At 48.0% G+C, this 27949-nt stretch overlaps 1 protein-coding gene across 1 annotated transcript; it reads left to right on the top strand.

Moving 5' to 3' along the window:
* The first annotated feature begins 1803 nt into the window (after positions 1 to 1803).
* LOC144116227 (uncharacterized) lies at positions 1804 to 27577 on the top strand. The gene is made up of 18 exons (XM_077650957.1): positions 1804 to 1940; positions 3049 to 3343; positions 4256 to 4390; positions 6585 to 6884; positions 7631 to 7837; positions 8522 to 8683; positions 11508 to 11694; positions 12861 to 12997; positions 13277 to 13397; positions 14069 to 14233; positions 15116 to 15262; positions 15654 to 15775; positions 16880 to 17176; positions 18265 to 18377; positions 22725 to 22959; positions 23745 to 24080; positions 24989 to 25236; positions 26357 to 27577. The coding sequence occupies exons 2-18, from the start codon at positions 3146 to 3148 to the stop codon at positions 26631 to 26633; spliced, it is 3387 nt and encodes a 1128-aa protein (XP_077507083.1). The 5' UTR covers positions 1804 to 1940; positions 3049 to 3145; the 3' UTR covers positions 26634 to 27577.
* Positions 27578 to 27949: the final 372 nt, after the last annotated feature.

Below are 27949 nucleotides of genomic sequence, written 5' to 3' on the forward strand. Positions count from 1 at the left end.
CCAAAAATCGGAGGTTAGCAGATTTGTGCACACTGGAACTAAGGTGACTGCAGTGCCATTTGAGATATCCAGATGAATTGTGAAGCACTGCTCAGAATATGGTGATCGAGGGGAAGAGGTTGCACAGCTTCATAAACAACTTACTGCGCAAATTAATATAGGCACCTCCGTCTGTTCAGTCTCAGAAACTGGGGGAGGGTGAGAGGCACGTTTATGCAGACATTTCAATTCAGAATTTCTTGCCTGGTGCAATTAATGACCTATCGGTGTCTGCGGGCTCATAGCCGCCATATTGAGGTGGCCAGTGTGTTGAGAGTGCCACCATTTGTGTTCGAACATATGGCTTCTTGAGCTTGTACCAGCTTTTGGTTCCACGTGTCAATTTTACACTCGCATACGCAGGTGCGACCAATACCAGAACGGCTCTAATAACGGTGCGGCTGCGGGCAAGTCCGGCCCGCCAGAATGGTGGCTTGCATCCGAGGAGCTCGAGGAGTTCTGCGACCCGTACAGCACCCAGATAGCCACGGAGCACAAGGACATACCCGTGAATGCGTTCGCCCTCGGCTGCTTCCTCGGGTACAACACTTTTGTGGCGCACTTTGACAGCACCTACACAATGCCGCCTCCGCCATCGCCACTCTCGTCGGCCAAGTCTTCGTCGTCCCACTCTGGCAAATCAATGTCTGTGAAGAGGGGAAAGAAGGGAAGAGGGGCCAAGTCTAGCTGCCCTTCAGATGGGACAAGCTCATCTGCGAAGACGGCTTGTCCCAACAGTGAGCTGACCTCACCTGAAGGCTTTAAGGTGAGATGAGGTTCCAGTAGGGTGTTTTCTGACGGTGTCCATCCAGAAGTTCGAGTTATGGCAGTGGTGGTTGCATGGTGGAAGGTCATGGGAATAAACTGCATTGCAGTCTGTGAGGACATAAAGTGTCGTATCCTAAAAACAGCGTGTTTTTCTGTTGGGCAAATAGTCTCGATGATACTGAGAGCCCCAGTCGTAAGGGGGATGTGAGAATGGTAGTCAGGACTTGTCAATGCATCTCTTTTCTGGAAGGCAGTGGCAGCTCATAGGCACATTAAATCTAACCCTTTTTTCAAGGACAGGTCTTGGGTACGTGATGGCAAAGCAGAGCTTCGGGCCTGATGGTCACGCACTTTGGCACAAGGGCCCCTTATCCATTCATCTGGTTCCCTACATGTCTAGTTGGCTTGCTTGGCGTGCAGCCTAAATTGTTGTGGGAATTGAATTCTGTGAAGAGCGGCTCCAGAAAGATTTAGAAACACTAGTGAGAGGGGAAGGGGGTGTGCTTTACACTGTGTGGATGATTTCAAACAACCAATTTTATGTACTCCTTCCTGTATCAACGACCTGCAATTCGTCGTCCAGTTTTTCTTAGGGAACAGCGATTTGAGGTGACGAGGCTAGGTTGCATGACATCGCAAATGACGAGGAAATGTATCCTCAGTCTTAAGAGAGGACTCTGAAGGGATGTGATATACTTTGCTTACAGTACATAAAGCTCTTCGAGGGCCTGGAACGTATTAGCCTCACTGCATGAATTGGCAAGTGCAAAACTGTACCAACATGGATAGGCATACTTAAAAAGTACGGCAGTTTCGCAGTCGGAGCGGAATAATTTGGTTTAGGCCCTTCTTCTGAATGCCTTCTCTTCCACCAGGTGACACAGTGCAATGCACACTTTGAGCACTGTTCCAATGGGTTGTACCTGTACTTCGTGGATGTCCGCAAGCGGAGCTCCACGCGGTTCCGGCTGCTGGTGCGGTACTCGACGATCTGCCGCATCATTCTGCGCAAGACGTCGCCGACATCCACTATTGTCTACCTGCAGCTGTTGCATCCGCCGCTGCTTTACAAGGTGTGCGCTGGCAACAGCGCCACCAGCCAGTGCAACCGCGAGGGTGACTACCTGCCACAGGTGAGCAACGCTATATCGTTAATTGCTTTCAATGGACTAAAATGGAAAAACTTGACTGTCTACAAACACACTCCTGTACTCTTACGGTTTCCCCTTCCGCTACAGTTTCCTTTAGTCGTAGATTTCTTCATCATTGCGTAGAAGGGCAGCTGTGAGGGAACACGGAAAATTGGAGGACTGCAAGGAAAGCTGTATAGGAAACGTCACCAGTGACTGCTGTGGTGAAGGGGATATTAATGGGCATAAAATGCATTTTAGGCGTCACCAGTCTTCTGCTGCTTACAAGAGCGTGGTGTGAAGCTTCACGACCACTACCAAGAGTGGGCATACACCCTTTTGCTTCTGCGTCCTCTGCTCCTTGCGCACTTTCACTCTAACCGCCTAGCCTTTGTTTCCCAGTTACTGGTATCTCAATTTTTTTTTCAACCATGTCCCGCTCTCCTTCTTTCTCGAGAGGCATTAACAGACTTCGGGCAATGGGAATCCACACAGAAATGCCAAAACGACTACGCCGGTAATCTCAAAAGTTTCATTTGACGGGCCCAGAGCCCATATATTCCCTATCCCATTCACAGGGCATAGTGATAGTGTGACAGTACAGTCGTGACTTCACTGTTTTTTTACACAAACGTTAAGTTATGACAGTGGTGACTCTAGAAGTTCTTTCCTAATACAGCCATTAGTGTAGATGATGGGCGCTGAACTTAGGTCAGTCATCATCATCATCAGCAGCAGCAATAGTATAACTGTGCCAACACAGGACAAAGGCTTTTGCACGGCTCTCCAATTAACCCTGTCCTTTGCTGCTGCGATCACCTTATCTCAGCAAACTCCCTAATTTCATCCGCCCATATTAGTCTCTGCCTCCCACTGCTACACTTGCCTTCTCTTAGAATCCACTCTGTTACCTTAAGTGACCATCGGTTATCGTGCATTCGCATTACGGGTCCTGCAAATGGACTGCAATGCTATAGCTCGTCTTGATTTCGACCAGAACATCATTAACCTGAGTTGGTTCCTTGACCCATGAAATAATAATAATTGATTCCAGTCAGCCTCAAAATAGGCCGCACAGCAGCTTGCTCACCCACCACCTTGCCTGTCGCAGTTCGACCTGTCCGACACCACCCCGTGGGACCGGGCCGTCGAGTTCGGTGAAGGACCCTTCAAGTGCGGTGCCGACGTTCTAGGCAGGAGCCCGCGTGATGCGCCTGACGCTCAGTGGACCACGCCACTGGGCGCCTCTCTGCAACCTGATCCTGCACACGCGCAAAAACGCGCAGGTTTTTTACGCGCCAGTGCGTGAGTTGCAGGCACGCGAGTTGAAGGCAGTGGCCAGGCCCAGCGTGCAGGACTTCGGCGTCATGTACGCCTTGCTCAGCGTCTGGTCTGAGAGCTTTCAGGTAAGGATTTAACTCACTGCGTGGATTTCTTGTAATCTCTACCCCAAGAACAAAGGTCAAAAGTGTGCGGATTAGAAATGTTCCAGGACGTCGGCGTGAGACCTTCGATTCTCTTGAACATTTCTTGTTCTTGTCACTTTCAAACTTCTCGCTTTCTGTAGATTAAGTTAAAAGACATACAAGACAGACAGTACAAGACACCCTTTGCATGTCTCTATATCCGTCGGAATTGGATCAAGTACATCACATAATTTCCATGTACACGACCTCCAGGAGATTCATGTCAAGTGCGTTCTAAACGTAGCTGCCGCATTGGCTGAGTGGTTACGGTGCTCGGCTACTGACCCGGAGGACCCGGGTTCCAATTCTGGTCGTGGCTGCCATGCTTTAGTGGGGCGAAACGCAAAAGCGCCCGTGCGGTGTGCGCTGTCGTTGTTCGTTAAAGATCCCCAGGTGGTCGAAATTAATAAAAAATTCCGGCCACAAATTCTGGAGTCGCCTGCTGCAACGTCCCTGATAGGATAAGTCACTTCGGGACGTTCCCTCCATACCACACTATACCATTTTAAATGGAGAATCAATAAGGATTATCACTAGTGAATGCATATTGCTTCCAAAGTAAGGGTTACACCAATGTGTCGGATCCACGCTGTTGACGAATAAAGATGACGTTCATTCGGAGAACTGCTGCGTTGGCGGTTCTGGCATATCACGCTGTGCCATGACCTGGCGTAAATACAAAATTGTGTCACTATTCTATGCGCGCATTTTTGCGGACCTAGGGTGTCATTTTGTGTTCAATAGGGAGCTTCCCGAAGCGAAGTAGAATTAAGTGGGCGTACGACTCGAACGGCACTTGAAAGCTGCACAGTCGAACGTGGACGTGCAACATGTGGATTACCGCCTTTGCAGGTCACCGATGAGCTCGCGATGGACGCTCAGAGCTGCCGGGAAACGCTCCTCGAGTTGGCTGCGCACGCTGAGGAGTGTCCCCGTGCCCTGGAAGAAGCCCTCTTCGAGATCTATTTCTCGCTTAGCCAGGGAAAGGTGAGAGCTGGGTTGGCAGGCTGGCTTCAACAACAAAAGCTTAAAGGCCCTCTTAACATCCGTAGCCTGCTTGACTCACACCTGGCCAATACTGCGCCACCTATACAGGGATGGAGGGAAAAGCACGATTGCCCAGTGGCCTTAGTAGAGGGCGCTGTGTTAGTACGGTTGGTATTTAGTTTTGCACACGTCAGGCACCACCGAACGCCCACTAGCGGGCATTCAGTAAGAGTTGTTTTCTGAAGTATGTTGAGTAAGCTTTTATTGCAGAATTGTTTTCTGAAGTATGTTGAGTAAGCTTTTATTGCAGAATTTTGTACTCAAGGCAGCAGCAGAACAGCGGTTTTCTTCGAGCGAAAGCTCGACTCTTCCCACTACAACTCCCAAGGTGAAGTTTAGTGCGCATATCACCTTGAGCCGGCGCAACGAAGGTGTAGCAAGGAACGTCATAATACGGAACTCGCTGTGTAGTCGCCGCAGCTGCGCTCGCTGCGGGCCTCATCGCTGCTCTGCCACGTGTCTAGCAAAACGTTGCAAAAACGGTTGCTTCGCTGGTGCTTGTTCTCTGTCTCGCCATGGATAAGACGCGCACCAGACTGACTCCGGGGCCAAACCATATGTACCCATGCTTAACAGAGCTTTGGCTCGTATTAATAGGTTCAACAAGTGCTAAACCTCTGCTAGTTTTTTTAATTCAACAGTGTAACTACAGATGTGTTTTATGTAGCAGAGCATGTTCAGTTTGTGCCCATGACAACACTACGCGGACATGTGCAGTAGTAGAACCTTGTGTTTTTCTTGGATAGTGACGGTAAAATGAGGCTAGTGGCAATGTGAGGAAGGCAGTGTAACGAATTATGAAAAGAGAGTGAAACAAGTTACATTCAAGTTTGCAGTGTCCTCTTTCTTGGGAACGCACAACCGACCAGAAGCAATGGACCTCCTCCACCATGTTGTTTTCTAGCAAGCGCAAAAAACGTACGTGGGACGGAGTAGGGGACACTGAAACACGTTCACGAGCGCTCATGTCCCCTACTCCGTCCCTCGTCCGTTTTTTGTGCTTCCTAGTAAACAGAATTCATAACCAACTAGCCCGGCAGGTTGTTCTCCTGAACTCCTCCACCAGTTTTTCCAAGATGAACACCTGAGAGGCACCTGCTTCTTTCGCGACGAAGTTGCTACAAGTGGAGTGCGCTTATGGTGTCAGCATTCCGCCTCATTCCTTCACGACGGCTTGCAGACTATGTAGGGGAATGGTAGCGGAAGTGGGAACTGCCAGAGACTGCATCGAAAAGTGACATGCTGCTTTCTTAGCAAAGTTGCACTTTAATCTTCCAAAGGTGTTGTATCTGCATTATTGTCAGCACATTGCTTGCCGTGACCAAGCTTGCTCACGACATTTTCCGCTACAAAATTCAAAGTGCAGTTTCCTGTAACTTCCCAGTGTATCGCAAAAATAAATGTGGATAACGCTTGCTTTCATGCAATGCGAGCCACCGATGTCGGACATTTTTTATTGTGTGCCTGATCATCGGATAAATAGCTTAGAAATATGTACACGCTGATATTAAAATAGCTGCTCTTTGAACAGTTGCGAACAAATGAGGGGATAGGCCTTGCTATCTCTTCCACCGTGCTAGCGTACGGTGCGTACCGACGTTCAGGGAGCGTTTATTCAAAAGGTCTAAGCGTAACACCATGAGGGCGCATGGGAGACCTCTGATGTTCGTGCAGAGCTGCATGACATGGTCTAGACTGCGCTGCTGCAAGGTGGCTGACAAGTGCGCAGTATTACAGAACTGAACGAGGACTCGGTTTGATACACAAAGAACTCTGTATAAAGACATGTGATCGGTTAAAGACTGCATGCTGAAATGCAGTATGCTAATTGTGTGATAATAGGGGCACACAGATAAGTGAAGGGTGCGTAGCTTAGCCATTTGAGGAGCTAGATCTCAAGGTGTCATTTTAAGCGGAAAGTGACGGAAAAAATTCACTTTACACGTTAGAAGTGCCAGTGAGCCCTGAACATAATCGTGTTTAAAAAAAAATTTCATTTCTTCTCGGACTACAGTTCCTTTCAATGCTTACTGCACATCAATGCTAGTGCCTCTTTTTCTAACCGATCTTTGTGCAACGCTTCTATATATCCAGCATATCAAGAACAGTGTCCTTGTGGCGCGGTACGGCGCAGGTGTTCTGGTTCCGCAGTGCCCTGGAGCACCTGTACTTCCGGTATCGCGCACACCGGCAGCGCATCGACGTTTTCACAGGCTCGGTGATCGCTCAGGACCTACCGTCCCATATGGTCAAGGTGCGCAAGGTGATCCTGACGCCCACTCGGCGCGTCTACATGCCCCCTCAACTTGTGTGCAAGAGCCGCCTGCTTCAGCACTGCGACCCAGATTACGCCCTGCGCATCGTCGTGCGGGACGACGACTGCAAGCTCATCTCCTTTTCGCTGGGTGCCTGCAAGGATGACTTTCTCAGCGCGGTACGCTGTTGGGAGGTTCATGATCGCCCAGTGAACAAGTAGCTGTAGCGTACTTAATTTTTGAAAAAAATGCAGTAGCTGAAGTCTGAAGGGGAAAAAATGGCTGGCGGTTTAGCATTGCCAAGCACAAAAGACTGGGCGAAAGCACGTTTTTTTTTCACATGGACACCACTGCCACATACCTCAGAGCACTGTTGAGGTGTCTCTCCTCTTACTCAAGGATCCAGTTATGTTCCTTCCTTTCTTCAAAATCGACAGTCTAAACGTTCCACTGGTTTTGAGAGAAGGAAAGGCACGTAACTGCCTCAAATTGTAGGTGGACAGCGCCGCCTATTCACAGTGCGACTGACGTGTCCACTCACCTATTGAGTCGGTAATACACTTGCTACTGAAAGGCTTCACACGCACAAACACCGCTGATGCCCGATGAGTGCGGCTAATTGCTTTCGCACTGAAAGGCACAGGGAATCAGAATTTCATGCGACAAATCTACGTTAGCAGTAGTGCTACATTTCAGTCTCAAATCGCTGAGCTTCTGTTTGCCTATTTTAATTTGATTTCGCTGTCGCTTTTTCATTCCGCTGCTGCATGGATCTATATAGATGAAGTGCAGAGGAAAGCACATAACTGCATGAAGATATTGGATAGGAACACCGAGGAAAGTTTTGCATGGGATGTGCTCTTTGCGATGACAATGTAAAGATCCATTTAGGTCCTCTCTTCAACCTTGGGCTTGTTTTCTGCAGGTGATCAAGCCTCCGCTGTCGTCCGGCCTGAAGATTGGTGGCCGCCGGTTCATGTTCCTGGGTTGCTCGACGAGCCAGTTACGCAACCACGGCATCTGGTTCTACGCGCACGACAATCAGGGCCGCACCGCGGAGCAGATACGTGATGGAATCGGCGACCTCTCAACCATACTCAGCGTGCCCAAGTTCATGGCACGGCTCGGACAGGTCAGAGGCCAGTCACGTTCTTGTTGAGAGAGGTGACGAGAAAAGTGACTAAATTGCATAAAAGTGTGTGAGGGAATCTCTTCTTTGCTTTTAATAACGGAGCTTTTGTTTGCAAGAAGGCTGAGCCAAGTGTCTCTGCCATTCACCATCATTCATCACACTTTGAGGGCCATGTGCATTGCGTTAATCCATAAATGTTTGGATGGCATTGTAGCAATGTGAGTTCCTCATTGATCAGTGGTCTGCAGAGATCAGGCGCCATGGGCAGTGACTCATAGCTGACTGTGAAATTATCCACAACATCATAAGTTGTGCCTTGCGCGTTTTCGAATCGAATGCGGGAGTGTCAAAATGCTCCAGAGGGGAATGGAAAGTAAGACTGGTGTTCATAAATAATTACGACACTGCGCGGACGGTGCCCTGAGATCTAACCAGGCAAATCAGCCTCCTTTCTGAGTAAATCAGCCTCGTTTTGGAGTACCAGTGCCTATTATGGAGGTGTTGTTTCCATTACACACTTTCTACTTCTGAGAAGCTACTCTTTAATGTTCTCTATACTTGTGCAATGGTTTCACAAGTTTGACAACTCCCAGCTGCACAAACATGAATTCTGTATCTCCAATCTTATAGCCAGCCAGCTATAGCGAAGTGGCCCACTCGTTAGACCTCTTTTCCTGCGTGCAGGCTTTTTCGCAGTCGTTGGGTCTGTTAACGGTCCCGAGACAAAACACGTCTGTGGAACCGGACATCCGCCACGCAGCCCCTGGCCGCAGCAGCGATGGTTCCCATCGCGAGTACATCTTCAGCGACGGCATAGGGCGAATATCGCACGGCCTGCTGCGCAAGGTATGTATATTATCGTCCTTATCGACAACCAGTGTGAACTTATTTTAACCTTTGCTAATGTGTCACTGAGGTCACCAAGGCAAGCGTGGCTGTGCCGGCGGTGATTTTTCCCGCGCGCCAAGTTGCTCCCGCGCGGGTAGCGACGAAATTCGCCGGTGCCAAGACGCTCCCGCACAATTACTATATATGCCTCGACATGAATCGAATAGAGAAATTGGCAGCATGCCAAGCAGTGGCAGGGCTTTCTGAAAAATTCATTGTTTTCACACGGCTGCCATTGCGCTTACATTCACGTTAGACACCCGGTAACAGTCCTAGCTGTGTGAGAGACAGAGATAGGGAGAGAGAAACCGCACTTCAACGTAGTCATCCTCCGCAACGTGTCTGTCCGTCGGCCGGGATCCCAGAAGGCTTTTGTTCATGCCTCGCGACTCTCACAGCCATCTTATCCAATCCAACTTCCTGACAGGAACACTCTACCCAGAACTCTGCCGCCCATGATAAGGCTTCGCTCCTTTTGGACAGAAGAGGCCCTCGTATGTCTAAATAATTTCGTGCGGGTCCTTGAAACCCTTGAAAACCTTTGAATTTGAAAGGATTGTTTTCAAGGCTTTGAAAGTCCTGGAATTTTCGCAGATCCCTGAAAATCCTTGAGTTTCCTAAATTTTTATTTTTAATAAACTTTCAGTGATTGTATTTCATAAAATTTCAACCCACCTGAAATCAGGCTGCGATATTGTTAAAAATAGAGTGCAAGTTTCGTACAAAGTCAAGTAAGCACGTGCCTAGCAGGCGCTCGTGAACGTCTGGCTACAATGACACTGGCTTGTCTACCGTTTCCTGTCAACCATTTCCTGTGTGCTTTCCAGTTGAGTAGATAAATGGGCGCCATTGTTTGTGTGGTTGCGCGGTCGAAGTGTTACACTTTGTGCATGTTTAGCGCTTGTGTGTGTGGTTGTATCGTCACGTTTTGTGCACGTGTGATGCTTATGCGTGCGTGTGCGGTTCCATCGTGACATTTTGTGCGCGCGTAGCACTGTTATGTGTATGTGTGGTTGTATTGCGAGATTTATTGCACGTGTAGTGCTTGGGTGTGCGCGTGCCACGGTATCGTGACATTTTGTGCATCTGCAGCGTAGTGTGTGCCAGTCAACATGCGTGCAAACAATGCCCGGAAAATGCAAATTCCAGAGGTCATGGTTGAACAACGACAACTAGCGAGAGTGGCTTGCGTGGACATATCAAATCCGCTCAAGGCAAAATGCAGAGTTTGCTGTAAGTGTTTCGATATCACTACCATGGTGGAGTCGGCACTAAAAAGCAATCTAAAAAGTGCGAAGCATAGAGAGCACATGCAAGCCGCCGGGAGTAGCTGCATGATAAGGAGCTTCCTGACGATATCTGAATGTCAAGCTAATGAACCACAGCCAGCACCATCGCACTCGTCAAACTTGATGGATACGTGCAAAAAGCATGAACTTGGTATGGACGCAGGACATTTCACAGCGGATTATCTGTGATGCTGTACACGTAGCAGGTGGCATTTTCAATGTGCCCATCACAAAGGAATCGAGAGCATCTGTGGCTTCTGCGAGGAGCCAATACCGTGCCTTTTTGCAAACACAGAAAAAGCAGGAGCGTGAAGATGCGAAACAGTGGAAGAAACGCTGCATTGATAAGGAGATTGAAACTCTCAGAAGGAAGAAAAAGAAACTAGAAGCTGCAGTTGCAGAATTGACAGCTTCAGCAGACTCGTATGCAGAAAAAGCAGGGGCAACCAGGGACCTGACTTACATCATGAAGTCAAACAGCCTAAGGAAGACTGCCAAGAGCAAGCAGCAGGAGATCTTGGACATCGACTTAAAAATTCAGGAGAAGCAAAATGAGGCCACCTAAGGACTGAGTGAGTGTTTGCTTGGCTGATCTTCTTTAGCGAATAAATGTTTGCATCATCTAACACACTGAAAGTGGTCATCCGTGTAACAAACAATGATAAGTGGTCGAAAAAGGAAATATCACTGGAGCCATCGTTTTATCTGAAAACAAGTTTCTTTGTTAAAACGTTGGCTCCAGCGACAATCGCTTTTTCAGTGAATTCTCATCTTTTCACGCCTCTGTCTACCCCTGAACATCTGTCTTATTTGGATTTCTAACAGGGAATGTGGTCCGTGAAAATCCGCACACAAGGCCTTGAAAGTCCTTGAAAACCCTTGAATTTTTGTCATATACACCAGCAGAAACCCTCTCTATTGTGAGCAGTGGACGTGTTATCAATGTCCAAGTGCTGCCGACGTCTAATGTCTAGTCATGCACCATGCATGGGACAGGTTTCTGCTTCTTGAACTGCAAAAACTTGTGATGCACAGGACGGTATTTTTGCAGCGATAGCTGTATACGAGACTTCCTCTGCGGCAGGCAGTGTCACCGTCGGTGGTGACTACTATGTACTAACTAAAACTCGCCTCCTTGCCGTTCAGAAAGTCTAGGGACGGTGCTCTCAGCAGTGTGTCCTTTGTGGTTATGATGACCCAGCGGATGTGGCCATTGTGACTCTAAGAATGTGAAAGACAAGCACCTCTCGACAGAGTTTTTTTTGTGGCTATGATGACCCAGCGGATCTGGCCATTGTGACCCTAATAAAGTGAAACGCGCACCAGGCCAGGAGAAAGCTTGTACTGGTACGGAACTGGGAATCCTGTAGTCCTGCAGATCCCGCATATGACAAGGTCCTGGCGGTTTTTCCTATTTTTGTTTTAGTATAATGTATGGAGTCACCTAAGTACATAGTCGTTCGTTGAAGCCGTAATTTTCTGCCCTTCCGCAGGTCCACCATGCCTTGGAGCTAGAGGAGGGCGAGGAGCCGTGCGCCTTTCAAATCCGCTACGGCGGCTGCAAGGGAATGCTGTTGCTGGACCCGACGCTGAGCGGCTGTCGCATCGTCTTCCGCGAGAGCATGCGCAAGTTCCACTCGGACCACTCCGACCTATACGTGCTGAAGACGAGCAAGCCGCGTGCGTTGTCTTCATGTCCTATGACCGCGACCATCGACAGGAAGCGCTTAGAGAAGCAGTTGGACCCAGAGACACATAATTCTCCCGTACTCTCTCCTGCAGTCCACTATAGTCGGATGCAACTGAAGAGCGAATCGACTTTTCCCTGTCAGTCAAAGGACTCCCTTCCAGCCAATGGCGACGGCCGGCTCTCATGACCCTGCTGGCTAGATAACGCAATGAGCGGCGCGACAATGTAAGGAGGGGACTGTCCCCGACCAAAGAGGGAGTGGACAATCGCTTTTCATCTGGCACTTCCCGCATGTCACGCTAGTTGGGTCATGAAAATCTGCTGACGCCATCGGCTGGAAGGGGGTCCTTCTACGGGGGAAAGCCGCTTTCTTCAGCTGTATCTGACTGCAGTTACGCTGTGTCCTAGTTGGCTTGCGCTGGGCTCCTTTTGAGTATCTTAGCGAATTTTCAGCTATCCATAGTTTGGAGTGCTGTTCCATGCTTACAATGAATTGTCGTGCCGAGCATCCCACAATTCCTGTTGAAGTGTCTTGCCGTTTTTTTTAACGTGGCCACGAACAGTCATCGAGAAAAGTTTACGTGAAGCAGGATTGTAGACAAAATTTTCCTCTGGGTCAGATAAACCTGATAACTGAGAGGCCAGAATACGGGAGGAGTATTCATTCTCTACATTCATTAAAGCTGTGAACTGGGCGAGTTGGTTGGCTTGTGGTGTCCTTTCTTCGTTGTGTCCCGTTGTTTTATTGCGCTGTTCAAATATGAATCATTCTCTACCTGCTGGAATGAGTACCAAATGAATGCATAGCGACGAAAGACTGCTTATTTGCATGGAAATTTCAATGTACCTTTGCCTCTCAGTGCTGCACTTACACAGCTGACTTCAAGCTTGAAATTTCGGCAGTCGTGCACTGTCCTGTACTTTGCTGCTCGCTACCACAAGTAGGCAGAAGGCGTAGTCATCGAGCCACAGTATGTTACAAAGCGTGAAGAGGCACGCCTTTCTTCTGTGGTGGACGTCGCTGATTCAGTAGTGAGGATAATCCATGGCATGCATTGCAAATTGTAGGAATAGATTACTGCAACAGAGTTGCATTTTGAGCGTGCTGCCGTGACAGTATATTTACGCCCGTGATGATTTACCGTGCTCCTTGCAGGCGTTCTTTACCTGAATCGACCCATGATCACCATCTTGGAGCAGAGTGGCATAAAGGCCGAGGTGTTCCTGATGCTGCAGAACAAAATCCTCGATTCCTTCATCGACAGCATGATGGATCCCCACGAGGCCGCTCATGTGAGAAATTTTCTCATGTTCGCAGCTTTTGTGCCATGTGTGGTGTCAGTGTTTGCACTTTTCTACTCCAGCCGATCCCATACTAGACGAATAACTGAACCCTATGTACGACAGCTGATCCTATTTAATGGAAATACTGAAACCGATGTTCGACATCCGATCCCATTTTAGTCGAATTTAAGGATGGATTCAAGGTTTCGGCAACGGGGTCGACAACCTATGAAGTGGGACGGTGCTTGTAAACTGATAACGAAACTGGTCGCCTTACTAATTGCACAGGTTCTCCGCGCCTACTGCGCCTTGCGTCTCCCGTACAAGGAGCTGGCTGGCGTGGGCATCGACCTGACAGTCGAGCCCTTCTTTCGGGCTCTGGTTCGCGCCGTCAACAAGAAGGTCCTGAGTGAGTGAAACGCACGAGCTTAACTGTTTTTGTTCATTTCATAGTCTGGGAAGAAGTGTAGAGAGGCAGCACCCTGGCCCCGATTTCGTCCTTTTGTTGATTAGTTATGCTAATTTCCGAGATCTTTCAAAGTTATCTCAAATTTCCAATTTCTTGACCAGATGCTCCTTGTCAGTTTTGTGCGATGTTTAGCGTAATCATAAGATCCTTACCATGAGGGTAATGTTACGGACAATAGATTAAAAGCTATAGGTGACACCATCGAGAACTTGTCACTTGCATTAGCCAGGCCTATTGTGGTAATCGTTACAGTCATTGCCCTTTGCGTCTATCATAACCATACATTTCTAGAAGCTGATATCTGGTCTTAAATGCCTTCAATCAGTGTTACAGTGAACAACAGATATTTTTGACCCACGTACGAGCCTTGTAATAGCCGACGAATGCATATATGGCACCTAACGGACCGGCTTAACATTCAGCGAATTGACGACAAAGATTATGGTCAAGTCAAAGATGGCCCATAAAGATCAGTGTTTCCTGAGGCAAAGTACTTCAGCTTGTAAGGCATCAAATGGCCGTCAGGGAGCTTGTCGAATCTTCTCTACAACAACATGTGTGAACAACGATCCCTTGCCTCTTCATGCCGGATAATGTATGTGCCTTTGCAGAGGAACTGAGGACGAAGGCTCGAATTCTGGTTCCTCCGAACTATGGGCGCACCATGTTTGGCGTGCTGGATGAGACCGGCACACTCGAGTACGGGCAGGTGTTTGTCCAGTACTCGAACGACATGCTACGATACAAGGTCAACGACCCTGCGACCATCCTCGAAGGTATCCCAGCAAACTCTTTTTTTGCTAGCAAGCATAGCGCAGCATGGTCTCGGTGCATTTAGGCAGCACCATTCGTATTTTATTCGAAAGGATCCATTAATGTGAACGTAGTTAGAAATGGTAGGAGAATAAAGTTCCCGAGTACACGCTTTGAAGGCGTATGCAAATGTGCTGCGTGTTCGAGGGCTGTTGTTGCAGAAATATAGATTCTTGTAGTCTGATCTAAAAGTAGAATTCTCCGGAGGTACTACCACCTTTTTTGCAGTCTGTATAGATGGTCGCACGCCTAGTTTTCTCGTGTGCTGATTCTGACCGAAATTATCTCGTTTCGGCCTCGCCTGCGAGCTCCTTCTCTGGTCACGGCATTCTCATATCTGAAGCCGAAGCTAGGGCTTACTAATGCTCAGTTGTCCAAGAAATGTCCTGGATATATCTTGGGAGATATCCGTGGTTTGCACGGATCGATGCTTTTATGTTGACAGCACCGGATATGCAATAAAGAATATACAGGGGCGAGGTACCCGTGCGTTGTGCGCTGCTAATCGCGGCAATCTTGAGAAACTGGCATCTGGAGCCGAAACAGTATACTATACTCGCCACCAGCTTAAACGCCTATCTCTCCCTTGTGAGAGCGTGGTAAGACTGCGCATGTCAAAGCATTGCGCCTTGCCCTCGTAGCTTCACTGCATAGCCACAAAAAGCTGTCCGTGAGTATATCCATTTTATTCATGGGCTTGCAATGAAAGGACCATTATTATTTTCGTTACATCGCATAGAGGAGCCGAAAGGTTGACGCATGAGATTGTTTTTTTTTTGACCTGAATTTTCATCCACACTTTGCGTTAAAGTCACTGAGTATTCCATGCATGGTGGGATGCGCAGGCGACGTGATCGTGACCAAGAACCCGTGCATGCACCCGGGGGACATCCGGAAGCTGGAGGCAGTGAATGTGCCGCAGCTACATCACGTGCGCGACTGCATTGTCTTCCCTCAGAAGGGGGAGCGGCCACACCCCGACGAGATGGCCGGTACGCACCCTTCCTGGCTCGCTCCCTGTTGACACTGTGCTATGTGGAGACGGATGTAACCATCGCTCTCTGCGCTTGTGACGGATAGCGTGCCTTAGTTCATGTGTGCGTTAGGTCAGGGCTCTGCCAAGGCCAGGACCCTGCGGGCTTTGACTGATATATGCTGTGAGCACAGTCACAGTGTGAGAAAAAACGCACTGTGGGGTTCCATGACCTGGGGCGTAAAATATTTCGCAGTTTCTCATTTCGGAGTCACAACGATTCCTCTACTGACTAATCTCCATTTAATTGGGTCATTTATCAAGGCCCTTCACCATCACTGCTTTGAGAGACGGCCGGACGCAGCTTGTTTCCAATGGTACCCCTTAATGTGGTCTCTACCTGTGCTTAGGTTCTGACCTGGATGGCGACGAGTACTCAGTGCTGTGGTACGAGGACCTCATCTTCAATAACAACTGCAGTCCCATGCACTACTACAGCGACCCACCCAAGGAACGAAAGGCGTCTATTGGGGTGAGCAATATCGCTTATTTTGTGGTCTCTTAGTCTGCTTAGTCTTAGTCGGGGGGGTGGGGGGGGGGCTTCGTAATTCTGGATAAACTATTTTAGGTGCTATTAGTCCAGTTGTACCAACTGCAGTATTGTCTATAATGAAATATATTTGAAATTTTTTAGCTACAACAACGGTCAGTGGTGGAATACAACGAAATCTGGATTGTAGCTGTATTTTAAACATTGATCACAAATGGGTCGTGATGGAGTCTTAATCTGCTACAGGCGGCCTTTTGGTTCGAAAAGAGGCAGTAGTCGAGTTATGGTACCGTTGTCCAATAGGCTGTAACAGCGGTAAACCTGTTGTCTATGTTCGGAATTCTTATTTCCGTGTAAAAAGCAGAAATAAAAGGACGCCTGGCAGCTCAGTTCTCGCTCGCGAGAGGCAACGCTCTTTGCTCAGTGGTGACATTACCTTGCAAACCTTGCGTCTTTTTGGCCATTTTAGGTTGAGAGTGGTGGCTTGACCATCGGACTGTGTCCGTACATGATTAAGACGAGCTGTCGGGCTAATTGTATCATGTTGGTTTACCAATATGAGTGCCTTGTTGAGTATTGAGGTTTACTAATATGCTTGTCCTGGACGTTGACCAATGTGACTGTGCGTAGCTAAGTCAAAACAACCAAACCGATCCAAGCAGATAATTATTTGCTAAGGAAACCATGCGAAACTTTCTTATAAACAAACTTGTTTGATTTTTTATGAGATGTCAGTGATGACGTCAAGAGAGTGTGCAGCATGGCTTACTTTAAATAATGGCGCCTTCGTGTGAGAAAGCGAGCACAAGTAATGCATTGCCGCGGCTGTGCTCCTATATACGCAGTTGTCTGGGAAGGGATGGCTGCTAAAAGTCTACATTTCTTGCCTGCTCAAGAGTAAAGTCAGCAGCACAGGCCTAGAAGTGACCCACTCGTGCTCGTACCCTTAAAAGTGCCACCAGATATTTTGCACACGTGTAAAGACGCTGACCTTCAGTTTTTAGACGAATGTAAATGGACGGGGCATGAAATCTGTTTATCGTCCGTCTCACGAGAGAACTTGCCATTCGTGTACGGCGGCCACAGGTCCAGGACATGGTGGACTTCTTTTGCCAGTACATCAAGGGTGACAAGATCGGCCTGATTGCTAACGCGCACCTCGTCTGGGCCGATATACTGGACGGCGGCATCAACTCGCACCGCTGCCGCGAACTGGCGCGCAAATGTGCCGTCAACCTTGACTTCGCCAAGTGCGGCGAACTCAAGGGCTTGCAGAACTCTGAGAAGCCACCCATGTACCCGGACTTCATGGAGAAGCTCGACACAAAGAACACCTACTGTTCGCGCAAGGTTCTCGGGCAGCTCTACCGAAATTGCAAAAAGGTATACTTCCACGTTTGCCAATTTGTGGCTCGTGCGACTGCAGTTACTCTAATGGCGAAGACGGCGGAATTATATGAAAAACTCTGCTTGCGAGGATAGTGCAGTTCATAATGCACACGTCTCTTCCAAAACTCGTGCTTGCTCCTGGTTTGTGTTGTTTGGCACTGCCTTTACTCCCTGACTGCTCACTCAGGTTTCAGATCTCAGGGCCTCATCTGTGACTGTTCCAAGATGTTTAGGTTTCACATTTTCAAATGAGCGACAGGAGTGCTCAAAGTGCTGATGTTTGCTTCAAGGCTGGAATCTGCATGATCCCAGTTTGAAACGCTTGAGCAGCGTTGCAGCAACCGGTAGCTTAGGGCCACTGGAGCTCTTGCATGAACCTGTCAGTCTTGATGTAGGTTCAATTTATAACATAACATGAACTATGCCAGAGCCGTGAAGCTTCTGACATGAAGGTTATATGTTTTCATGGATGATCGCATGTCGATCATTGCATAAGCAACTAATTGGTTGCGGCCGTGCTTTTTACATGATATTTAGCAATATATTTGACTGTCGGAACTGAATACATTGCTCTATGTACATAGCCCATAGTATACTCGAGATATACTCCATGGCTGCTTCTGGCAATGTACTTTGTACATCTTGTTCATCGACAGCGGCGAATAGAACTGTAGTGTCTGTTTGTATTCGAGATGCTCAAGAAGTCCATTGAACTCTGGCGGCCTGTTTGGGTTTTTCGTTCTGTGTATCATTGCTAGAGCGCCAACCATCAGGGTGTGAATAATGAGCTTCTATACAACGTGCCAGTGTTGCTAGGTAGAAGCGTTTTGAATTGTTTAACCTGCCCTTGGTTGCTCTCTACCAACTACCTTTCAATATTATCACAGGGAAAATCTAGTCACTTGTCGCATCTAGCAGTAGTTCTGAGGACCCAGGACCAGTGCTTCTCTACTATCAGGGACCAAAGTAACTGGCCTGTCCCCGATTGTATGTTCACGGATGCTGTTTGCATTGTTCTTTCTTGATGTCCTGAATGCGTGCAACACACTGTTATGTTGTCCTTGTGTGGTTCTGATGAACAGGTTGAACTGAGCACCGAGTGCCTTGAAGTGGTGGAAGAGAGCCTTCCGGACCCCCGACTGCTGCTCGAGGGAAGAGAACAGTTCATGAAAGAAGCCACGTCCGCCTATAAGCGGTATGCACTAATAACTCTGAACACTACAGTATGTGAAGTGTGTAGCACTAAAGGTATTGGAAGAAATTGCACCCTTTATCTTATTTAGGCCAATGTGCTCTAACTACTGTGGGACGAGAAAAGCGGCCATAAAACCATGGAAATCACTTGACCTTCTAGGCCTCTTGCAGTTAGTTGAAGCACAGACTGCTTTGAAGCCACAGGTTGTGAATATACTGGTTTTGCACTAGCGAGGCCTGTAAGAAATGAAAATATCATGTGGTGAAATATTACCCCAATTTAGTGCTCACAGTTCGGTTTCATTGAGAAGTTTTTGTTACTTAACGGTCTCTACGGTAATACCAAGTCTCTACGATAATACCAGGCACCAGCAGCTTCACACTGACCTTACCACAACTGTTTCAATGAAGGGTGCTGAATATTTTCAAAATGACAACTTTATATACCATGGAGAGCGCACAACTTCCTGCAAGGGGTTGATGAAGAACTTAGGCATTCAACAATTAGCGCCTTCTTTTAGCCCCCGGCAGCAAACATGGCAGAACTCAATGGGGATATATTAAACTTGTAATATTGTGAAAACTGGAGAGTCCTGAGAGGTTCTGCGCGAACAAAGTTATTGTCGTGGCCGACTCTTCCTTGTCGCTGCAAACTCTGACCTGCAAAAATGCTTCGTGCGCTCACGCCAACTATTTCCGACAGCCGTAGAAAACCAATGGGATGCACCGAACGACCAAAATTCTCTTGCTCATTTTCATTTTCCTTCACTCGAAGCACGGAACGCACAACTACACGCACTGGCACCAAAGACGAGAAAGAGCGAACAAAGCGCTCTGCTCCATGCCCTGCTGCCTGTTAGTCACGTGGCCATGTTTTTGCATCAGTTGCAAAGATTAACAGAGAGATGGTGGTGGGATCGCTCGCTCCTTTGCTAGCGTCTTGGCGGCGATTGCGAGCGTTCGGTGCCTCCGAGATGGCTGTTAAATTTTGCGGTCACGGAGGCCACACAACCTCGCTACAGGTTGCGAGCATTCGTCAAGAGGTAGCGCCCTCTCATCGTGCCAGTGACTCTAGCTGGCATCGACTCTTGTTGGATTGTTCTCACTGGCATTTTTTTTTGTGTTTGCGATTAGGTTGCCGATTTGTCCTAGTAGTTGTGACCTGTGGTTCGCGTACTGGTTGACTGGCGAGTTGGAGTGCGTGATTTCGAATGACCAGTACGATCAACGCACACGTTAGACACATGAAATGATTTTAATAGTGTGTGTTTGGTGCTCTTCATAGCGTTTTTAAACCTAGTATTCGATTGTAATGCGGGAGGTGTGACATTTCCTTTCTACTTTCGGTAAAAAACTCGCTTTACATTCGAGTAAATACGGTAATTTCCGCTGTCTTCCAAATGCTTGGAATCCATGCATTTTCCAACGAAGCTTTGACCATATCTAAGAGGTTGCTTGTAAAATCTTGGGCTAAAATTTTAATCGTACCAAAAGTGACACCATCTGGTCCAGGAGCTGCAGGATGCAACATGCCAGGACTAAGAGGAGCACTGATGCATCAACTTTGGTATAATCTAAAGAGGGTGAGATTGTGCACAAAGAGACATTCCTCTGTGTCCAGGAGCTTAACGCCAATCCCTGAGCAATACGCTCCAGGGTTTCCTGACCCTCTGTGGAGATAACTGTTGAACTAGTGAGGAGAGACACTGCAGAACTCTGTTATGTGCCATGAATCTATACAGGGCCTTCCGATTGCGAGGATTTGAAAGATAGTACGTTTAAATTTTGGTTATACTCCTCCTTGGCTTTTGCAGTTGTTCTTTTGAAAGATGTAGAGAAGAATTTGTAATTTAACCAGTTAGCTGGACTCTGGTTGCAGGATAGCCTCTTACAGGCCACTTTTCTGCGACGATAGGCCTTCTCACATTCTTCTGTCTACCAAGGAGACGGCTGTTTATCAGTCTCTAATATTAGACTGCTGCGGGTACAGTGAGTATTGAGGGGTCTACTGCATTTTACAAAAATGAAACCATCTGCTGAGCTCTGTCTTCCGAGCTTGTACTAACTGTAGAGGCAAATGAGGCGGACATCAGATTTGTATAAATATGGTGGTTGACAAATTTATGGGTTACACAACTAGTTTTGAGTGGAGATAACCAGATAGCGAATTTTATAGGGAGGTGATCATTAGATGTACCCGAATCCTCTGCCGGCCAGTCAGTCACCTCTAGCTTACCTGCTGATAATGTTAAGTCAATGGCTGAGGGAGCGACCCCTTGCATAAAGGTTATTTCTCTAGAATTGCATCAGCGTACAGCATTTGCAGACAGCCACGGCCAAGGAAGCTTGTCACAGGAATCAGTACAACTTTCCCAGTCACTATGGTGAGAATTAAAATCTCCTGCGATGACTGCACTGCTTGTGCCAGTCACCAAGCTGTCTAGGAGTCTGTCCTGTGTGCACCTAAAGGAAAATAGACGTTAGCAATTGCAATATCGGCACAATGCGGAAATGAAATTTTGATCGCTAAAAGCTCACAGTCAGGGAGAGGAATTTCCTTAGAGATAGATGCCTGATGATATAAATGTTTAGATAGCATGTTTACCAATCCGCCTGCCCTGCCAACATTTCGATCTGACCTGAAAACTCGAAAGTTTCTCATTGAAAATGATTTACAAGGTGATAACCAAGTTTCTTGTACAAGCACAATATCAGGTATATGTTTGTGAATAAGTATTTATAGATCTGGAAGAGAAGACAATACGGATCGGCGGTTTCATTGTAACACTTTGAGACCAGCAATGATTACTGACCAATTGAAGAAGCAGAAACCGCCTCTTTAAAGATATCAATATGGGGAAGAAGTTTGGGTGGTCCTTTTTTAGCTTTCATCTGTGGAGAACTAGAATTAGATGGTGACGAGGAAGAACGGCTCTTGTGCGTAGGGCAGGACATTTCGACATCTGTGTGCAGATGTCAGTGCGACATGCACTGCTAGAAACAGAGGTGTTAGGTGGGACCTGGGTAGCATCTGGAGGTGATGTTGAGCGGCCAGCACTAGCTCCACAAGCTGAAACAGATGCAGACATTGCTGGCACGATGTATGTTGATGGTGACACAGATCGAACTGCATCAAACTGAGCTAACGCCTCAGAAAAAGTGTTTAGCATTCGCTCAACTGCATAATTATGGGCTTTTTCTACTGCGGTCACAATTGAGGCAGTCAAGTTGGACTCAATGTCCCCAACAGAAGTGCGCACACGACTAGTGCATGTGTCTTTTTTCCTGTTAAGATCAGTGTAAGCATTGGCTCTTGAGCACCGCTTCTCTTTGATAATGTCCAACAGGCTATGCTCTTCACTACATTTTGTGCAGTCGGCATCATCAGCTGAGTGAATGTTGCTGCAGAAGCAACAATGAGGCTGCTCTGAGGTGCAGTTATCAGCAGAATGACCTTCTTCACATAAACGGCAGGGGGTCTCCAACTTGCGTGCTTTGCCGCTATGCCCGAATCAACAGTAAGCAGTTGGTGCATTTAAGAGGGCGGGGTTCTAGAGGGTCCACAAGGTAAACAATCGGCCACATTTTAGTTCAGCAGGGCAGGAAGAGCCAGCAAAAGTTGTTATTACAGACTCAGCAGCAACACGCGAGCCATTTACCTCCCTACTACAGCGGTAGACTGAAAGGACCCCAAGTCCTGCATCCTGAAATTCTAGAATTTCTTGCAGGGATGATGCTGTGTCAAGACCGCGTACGATACTCTTGACACATGCAAGCTGTTTGGGAATGAATGCGTTCACCGGCAGTGAGCTGAAAATTTTGCACTGAAAGAAGTCAGGAACACAAGCGATGTCTGAGGACTTGCACGCAATGCATCGATGACCAAATGGATGCATTTCAGAGATCTGCAGATAATGGGCTGTCAATGATCTTAGCTCCTGTTGAATTAGTTTGGGGGATTTCATTTTGATCGCACCCTCACCGATTGGGACGAGAGCCACGGAAATCGCATCAATGCCATTTTTTTGGAAGGACTCAAGTGGCAGGCTTTGGGCTGGCAAGCTGGCAAACCAAGCTGCCAACCCTTCTCCTGGGGAGGTCAACGACATCTCTCAGCAAAACACACCGTCAGGTTCACACGAACTGCGCCTTAGCCTACGCCTTGGCCAAAACCCCCCAACGTAGTACGGGCTCACCAATGATGAACAAGCCGAAACCACCAGGAGAACGAGAGAACAGCAGCTGCCAGCAAAACACGTCAGCCAAGCAAACTTCTTCTTCTTCCTCCCCGTTTCCAGGCACAAGTCACAGTTCAGTGACAGTACTTCATCCTTTTCCGTTGCTCCAGGTACGCTAAGAAGATTCGGGCACTGCTGAAGTCGTACCGCATCGAAAGCGAAAGCGAGGCCCTCTCCGGGGCCGTGTCCAAGCTCAGCAAATATATGAAGGAGAACGACTCTACAGACATGGCCATGGTGCTCGAGAGCCAGGTCGAGCATGTGGTGCGCCAAACGCGCGAGGAGTTCTTCTCTGAGCAGCTCGACGAGGCTCACGAGAACCTTAAGGCCTCTGCCTGGTACCAGGTGAGGCATACAGCACTTTCAATCTGGTATTCAGCTGTGCTGTCGTCAGTGCTTATTGAAGGAATCTGGGCATGAGAACACACGAGCCAAAAATAGGTATGGCTCATGAACGCAACGATAAAGGCTGCCGCTTTATTATCTTGATAACAGTGTTGTACTCGTGTCACTTTCTTTGTCCTTAGCTTTGTTATTTAGTCGTATGTAGACCTTAATGGCCGAAATAACATCTCAAGGAGGAGTACCAGCACCTGCAGATTTATCGCGGATGGTGAAGCGCGTGGCTTGGAGGACTGACCCCGGTGCCACAGAGCGTTGGCCGTTATGTCTGAGACCATGTTGCACAGTATGTTTGCGCCGGCTGACGATAACGGGTGGCCATAGGATGGCCTGCTGTCGCTATCGTCGTTAACGGTGCTAATGTCACTCGAAGCGACACGCTCGACAAATCATGGTAAGCTTGCGGGCGACGTCACAATGCAAGATAGGAGGCGATAGATCTGTATTACAAATTAACTTTTGTTTGCGGTTGGGTGTCTGTCTGCGTGTGCAAAAAGAGCCGCTGTCACATCACGCCGTTAAAAGTGGAGGTTCAGTGTCTCCGCAAAATTTTCAGCGTCTTCTGAAGACATTTCACTGCGATGTATGTTTTGCCAAAGATCCATGGTCTCGCTTCGGCGTGTTTTCTTCGACGCGATTGCACACTCAACACTTTACAGCGACTAGTTTAAGGCTAGCAGCTTGTGGAGGACAAATTGTAAAAAGTGTTATGCGGGGTCGGGGAGCAGGTGACGTACGAGCTTCAGTCTTCTGAAGGTGGCATCCAGAGCTTCCCCTGGGTGGTGTCCGATGTGCTCATGCGCATTGTGGTCAACACATCCTCTTGCCTCCCTGTGCCGGCATCGCGCAACAGCTTCAGCCAACGACTCGGGGCGCTGCTGCTAGGCGTGCCGCACCCTGGTGGCGGCGACCAGGACGGCACACAGCACGGTGACACGCAGGTGCTGACCAACCTTCTCAGGCTCATGTACGACTGGATCGACTCCAGTCGCGAGTTCCTCTTCGTCAAGGACGCAGAGGAGTTGGGCCTCTACAAGAATATTATGCGCGAGGCCTGCGTCAAGGTGCGTGGCGCCAGCAAAAGAGCTGCATTGGGTAGATTTCCTGAGCTATGAGACCACAGACTAGACCTACAAGCTAGAGGGCTGGGCTCCTTTATGGGCTCCTTTATAATGCTCTTCTGTGCATCGCCGTTTGCTGGCTAGAGTTCGCCATCCAACAGCCATAAGAAGTGGGACAGAGGCAGCAATGTGTTTCGCCTGCTCGAACAAAACTCAGTCTGTTTTTTAAACAGAAACGTAGCATACAGCTACATGTGGCAGCTTTGAAAGGAGGCACCATGCGCTGTTTTATGGGAAGCTTGTGAAGTGTTGGCGTTTTGTCTCGTGTTCTGACCTCACAGCTGCGTCGACAGTCTACCAGGATGATGATGACCTTGTAACTCGGCATAAGCACCAATTTGTGTTGATGGTGTGGTATGAATATAAAGTTTTAACATAGCACCTGCGTACTGTGCATCTACCTGATAAGCTGCGCTTGGCTAGCGGTAAAGTAGACGCAACTGCATTAGACAACCGGCTGGTACGATCACGACTGGGATAGTACGTCTCCGCTGTCATAACTGAGTAATAACGAACAGTTATTCTACACTGACGATTTCTCCTGCCTTATGTTCGGCTTTTTTTCAAACAAACGGGAAATGAGCACAATCGGGCACTTAACCGGGATTGAGGTTTATTTTATGAAAGTCCTGAGAGCTTAAGTAGGTTGAGAGGGTATTTACAAGCTCTTTCAAGACATTTCGCATGCTCCGAGTACGAAGTGAAGGCGACTCTATGTGGGAAAACAGTAAGCGAATGTCATTGCTCTACCCAGAAAAACGTATTCATAGATAAATGCACTTTAAGATTGTGTGCCATCCTTAGCGTGGGGGAGTTATCGGCAGAGGCTCACTAGTTGCCTCCCATCGCAGGTGTCCCGCTCCCTCTCAAGGGACATGCCGCCGCAGAAGCTGGTGATCCTGTGCCTGCGCTTTGCGTGCGCATGGTGCCTGAAGATCTTCCAGGGCGGAAGCGACGGGGAGGTCATCTCCAAGGAGTGCCGGCGCCGCTATCGGCTGGGACACCTGGCCCTGATCACGCTCAACCGGCTTTCCATGTCCGGCAACCTGGCCTACCTGTGCAGGGCACCCGAGGGGTGCCCCTCCACAGAGCTGATCAGGTATATTTCACGCCTTTCTTCTAAACCGGAGTGACATCGCTTGAAGAACTGAATGAATCCAGTGATGTCAAGGTTCATTTGCCCCTAATGCTGTGACATTACCGAACTCACCTGTGAAACCTGTGAACAACCAGTGTTTGGTGCTTGCCGGCATCGCCGACATCATCAGGAATGTATATGTCCAGGTTTGCCGGGCAATCCTGACATCGAGGTGCACTTAAGCCTCAGACGGAGAGCGAAACTGCCTGTACAAAATCGTTTGCAAATAATTATTGACCCTGCGCATCAGTGTCTCGAGCTCATTGTCATGATTACTAGGCCCGTGGACCTCTTTCAAGGCAAAGAAACTGACACAAAATTTTTCTGTTACCCTTTAAAAGGCAAACAATCAAAATACGCAGCAGACAGCTTCTAAAGATTTCCAGGCAGCAGAGGAGGCATCGATGCCTGTTTTGAGCAAGGGTAGCGCTGGGAAACCTGTACCAGTAATGCTCCTCTCTCCTATTGACTCAATCCCGGAATTGATCGTTAAACATTCACGTCGCCTTTGTTGCGGGCTTATGTTGTGCTCATGTTCTGCGTAACATTAACGTAGAACCTCAATCACACAGGAAAGACGTCCGTGAGTCTGTGAACATTTTTCCGTGCGCACCGCTGCATGCTTCAGCAGTTCACAAGGAGTCTAAGGAGAGCAAAGATGTAGGCCAATTGGTGATGCTTAGTTGCATGGGATTACACCGCACAGTCATCAGATATTGCATCAATCGTCACATATCCATTACCCTCCTCATTGCCTTGCTTTCAGGCTTTCCTTGAGGTGTTTTCTAATGAAATGCTAACAAACCGTTCCATGAACCACAATTGGCAGGTTGTGTGACTGCCATTTGTTGCATGTGTACGTTATCTGCATGCTTGAAGTGCTATAAAATCAGTATACGCTGTCTCAGTGCATTTATTGAGGAAGTTAACAAAAACAGCCACTGCATGTTTCGCAGATCCAACCCGCGAATTTACAGCTTTTCTAAAGCATCCTTACTCGCAGTCCATCGATATTTGTGTTCACCGCAGTATCCCGAAATACGTTAATTGCATTCCGCCAACCTGTTGGCTGTCCCCCCAGGATTTACATCAACCGGGAAGATGAAGTACTCTTTGAAATCCTGCGCCGCTACGAGGATATCGTCACGGAGATCATGATGGACTGGTCCGGCGTTGAGGACATCCAGTGCGACCTCAAGATGGACCGCATGGACGAGTGGTTTCTCCAGCTAATGGTCACCGGGAGCCGCTGGGCGCTGGAGCGCCTCAAGGAAATTGTTGTCTACCCGTCTTTCCGGGAGGTGCTCTTGCTTGCATTCGAGCGGAAGAAGAACGCCATCGCCGGAACACTAGAGTGATTACCTTGATGCTTTGCACAGGCAACAGAATTTTTTCTGGAAGGTGTCTAGGTTGGCAGCCCCATAGCTAGGGGGCATGGTGAGGCTGTGGCCGGTTGGGGATGCTTCCAGGGGCAGCTGGCTTTCCCAATGTCTCTTTGAATTTGATTTGTTGAAGGGGAGCGGGTAGCAAGGCTGATGGACTCTTCATGCGTGCTCAAAGTGCCTTCAGCCGAGAAGGAGTCTGAGCTGTTGTAACACAGGCTTGGGAATAGGGAACAGGGCAAGAATTGGTTGTGAGGAAGGTTTCCAGCCTTGCAAGGAGTTTTGAAAGAGTGAGCTTTGAAGCTTTTACTGATGGGCTACCTTATGGCTGTCATATGCAACTACGAATGCCACATACACGAGTGGCGATTGCTTTGCTCTTATGCTGCATGCCACTGTAATGAACATGAGCTAAATGGGCTCCAAAGAAACATTTTGTGTTGTGTTAGTGATATTTTATGCACTTCATGAGCACACCAATATTTTTGTTAGTCATGAAACATAGTCTTCTACATACATTCATTATGTAAAATATTTGTCATTTATTTCATATAGTGGTGTTGATGGTTTGTTCAGTTAAGAGTTTGGCTGTTTTCTGAAGAGACCTTTATGAATCTGTGCTGACTAAATATTACGGTGGTGTTGAGGATGGATTGTCTCCCGTGGGCATCTCCCAGAGCCTGTCATTGCTTAAGCCTGTTCAGCCATTCGCCATGCATTGGGAATAAAAATATTTTGCAAAAGTTCTGGCTCTTGTCTGTGCTGAGAGAGTGGGTGGGCACACTCAAGCTTTATCCATGAGTGTCGTCATGAAGAGCAGAGATTACTTAGCACCATTAGGGACAAGTTGCCCCATTCACCTCTGTTTTGTTGTAAAACGACAAAGTTGCACTGAAGAGGAATCTGAACTCATCTTTTACTGCGGGAAATCTATCTACACGTTTTGGGTATTCTTAGAAACTTAATTTATTGCCCTGTGCTGCCGACTACCCTAATTAAATCAGATTAAACGTAGGAAGGAGGTTACTGGTCGCGCATGGGGTCCTTTTATGTACACGAGGCACCCAAGTAAATACTTCATTTGACACCGGCATAAAGCGAAGATGGCCTCTGAGTGTGTTTTTAAGGAGCCAGCTATGCGTGTAAGGACATTTGACTGAGCCCGAAATGCCGAAAGAAGTCAGCCAACGCGCCATCGAGTCCCGCGGCTGCTTGCCTCGCTGCCATCGGCGGAGTGATACGTAAATCGGAGTCCATGTGTATTTTTATTTTCGTCGGCCTAATTTGCAGCT

This window comes from Amblyomma americanum, chromosome 1, assembly GCF_052857255.1.
Source record: "Amblyomma americanum isolate KBUSLIRL-KWMA chromosome 1, ASM5285725v1, whole genome shotgun sequence".
Lineage (NCBI taxonomy): Eukaryota > Metazoa > Arthropoda > Arachnida > Ixodida > Ixodidae > Amblyomma > Amblyomma americanum.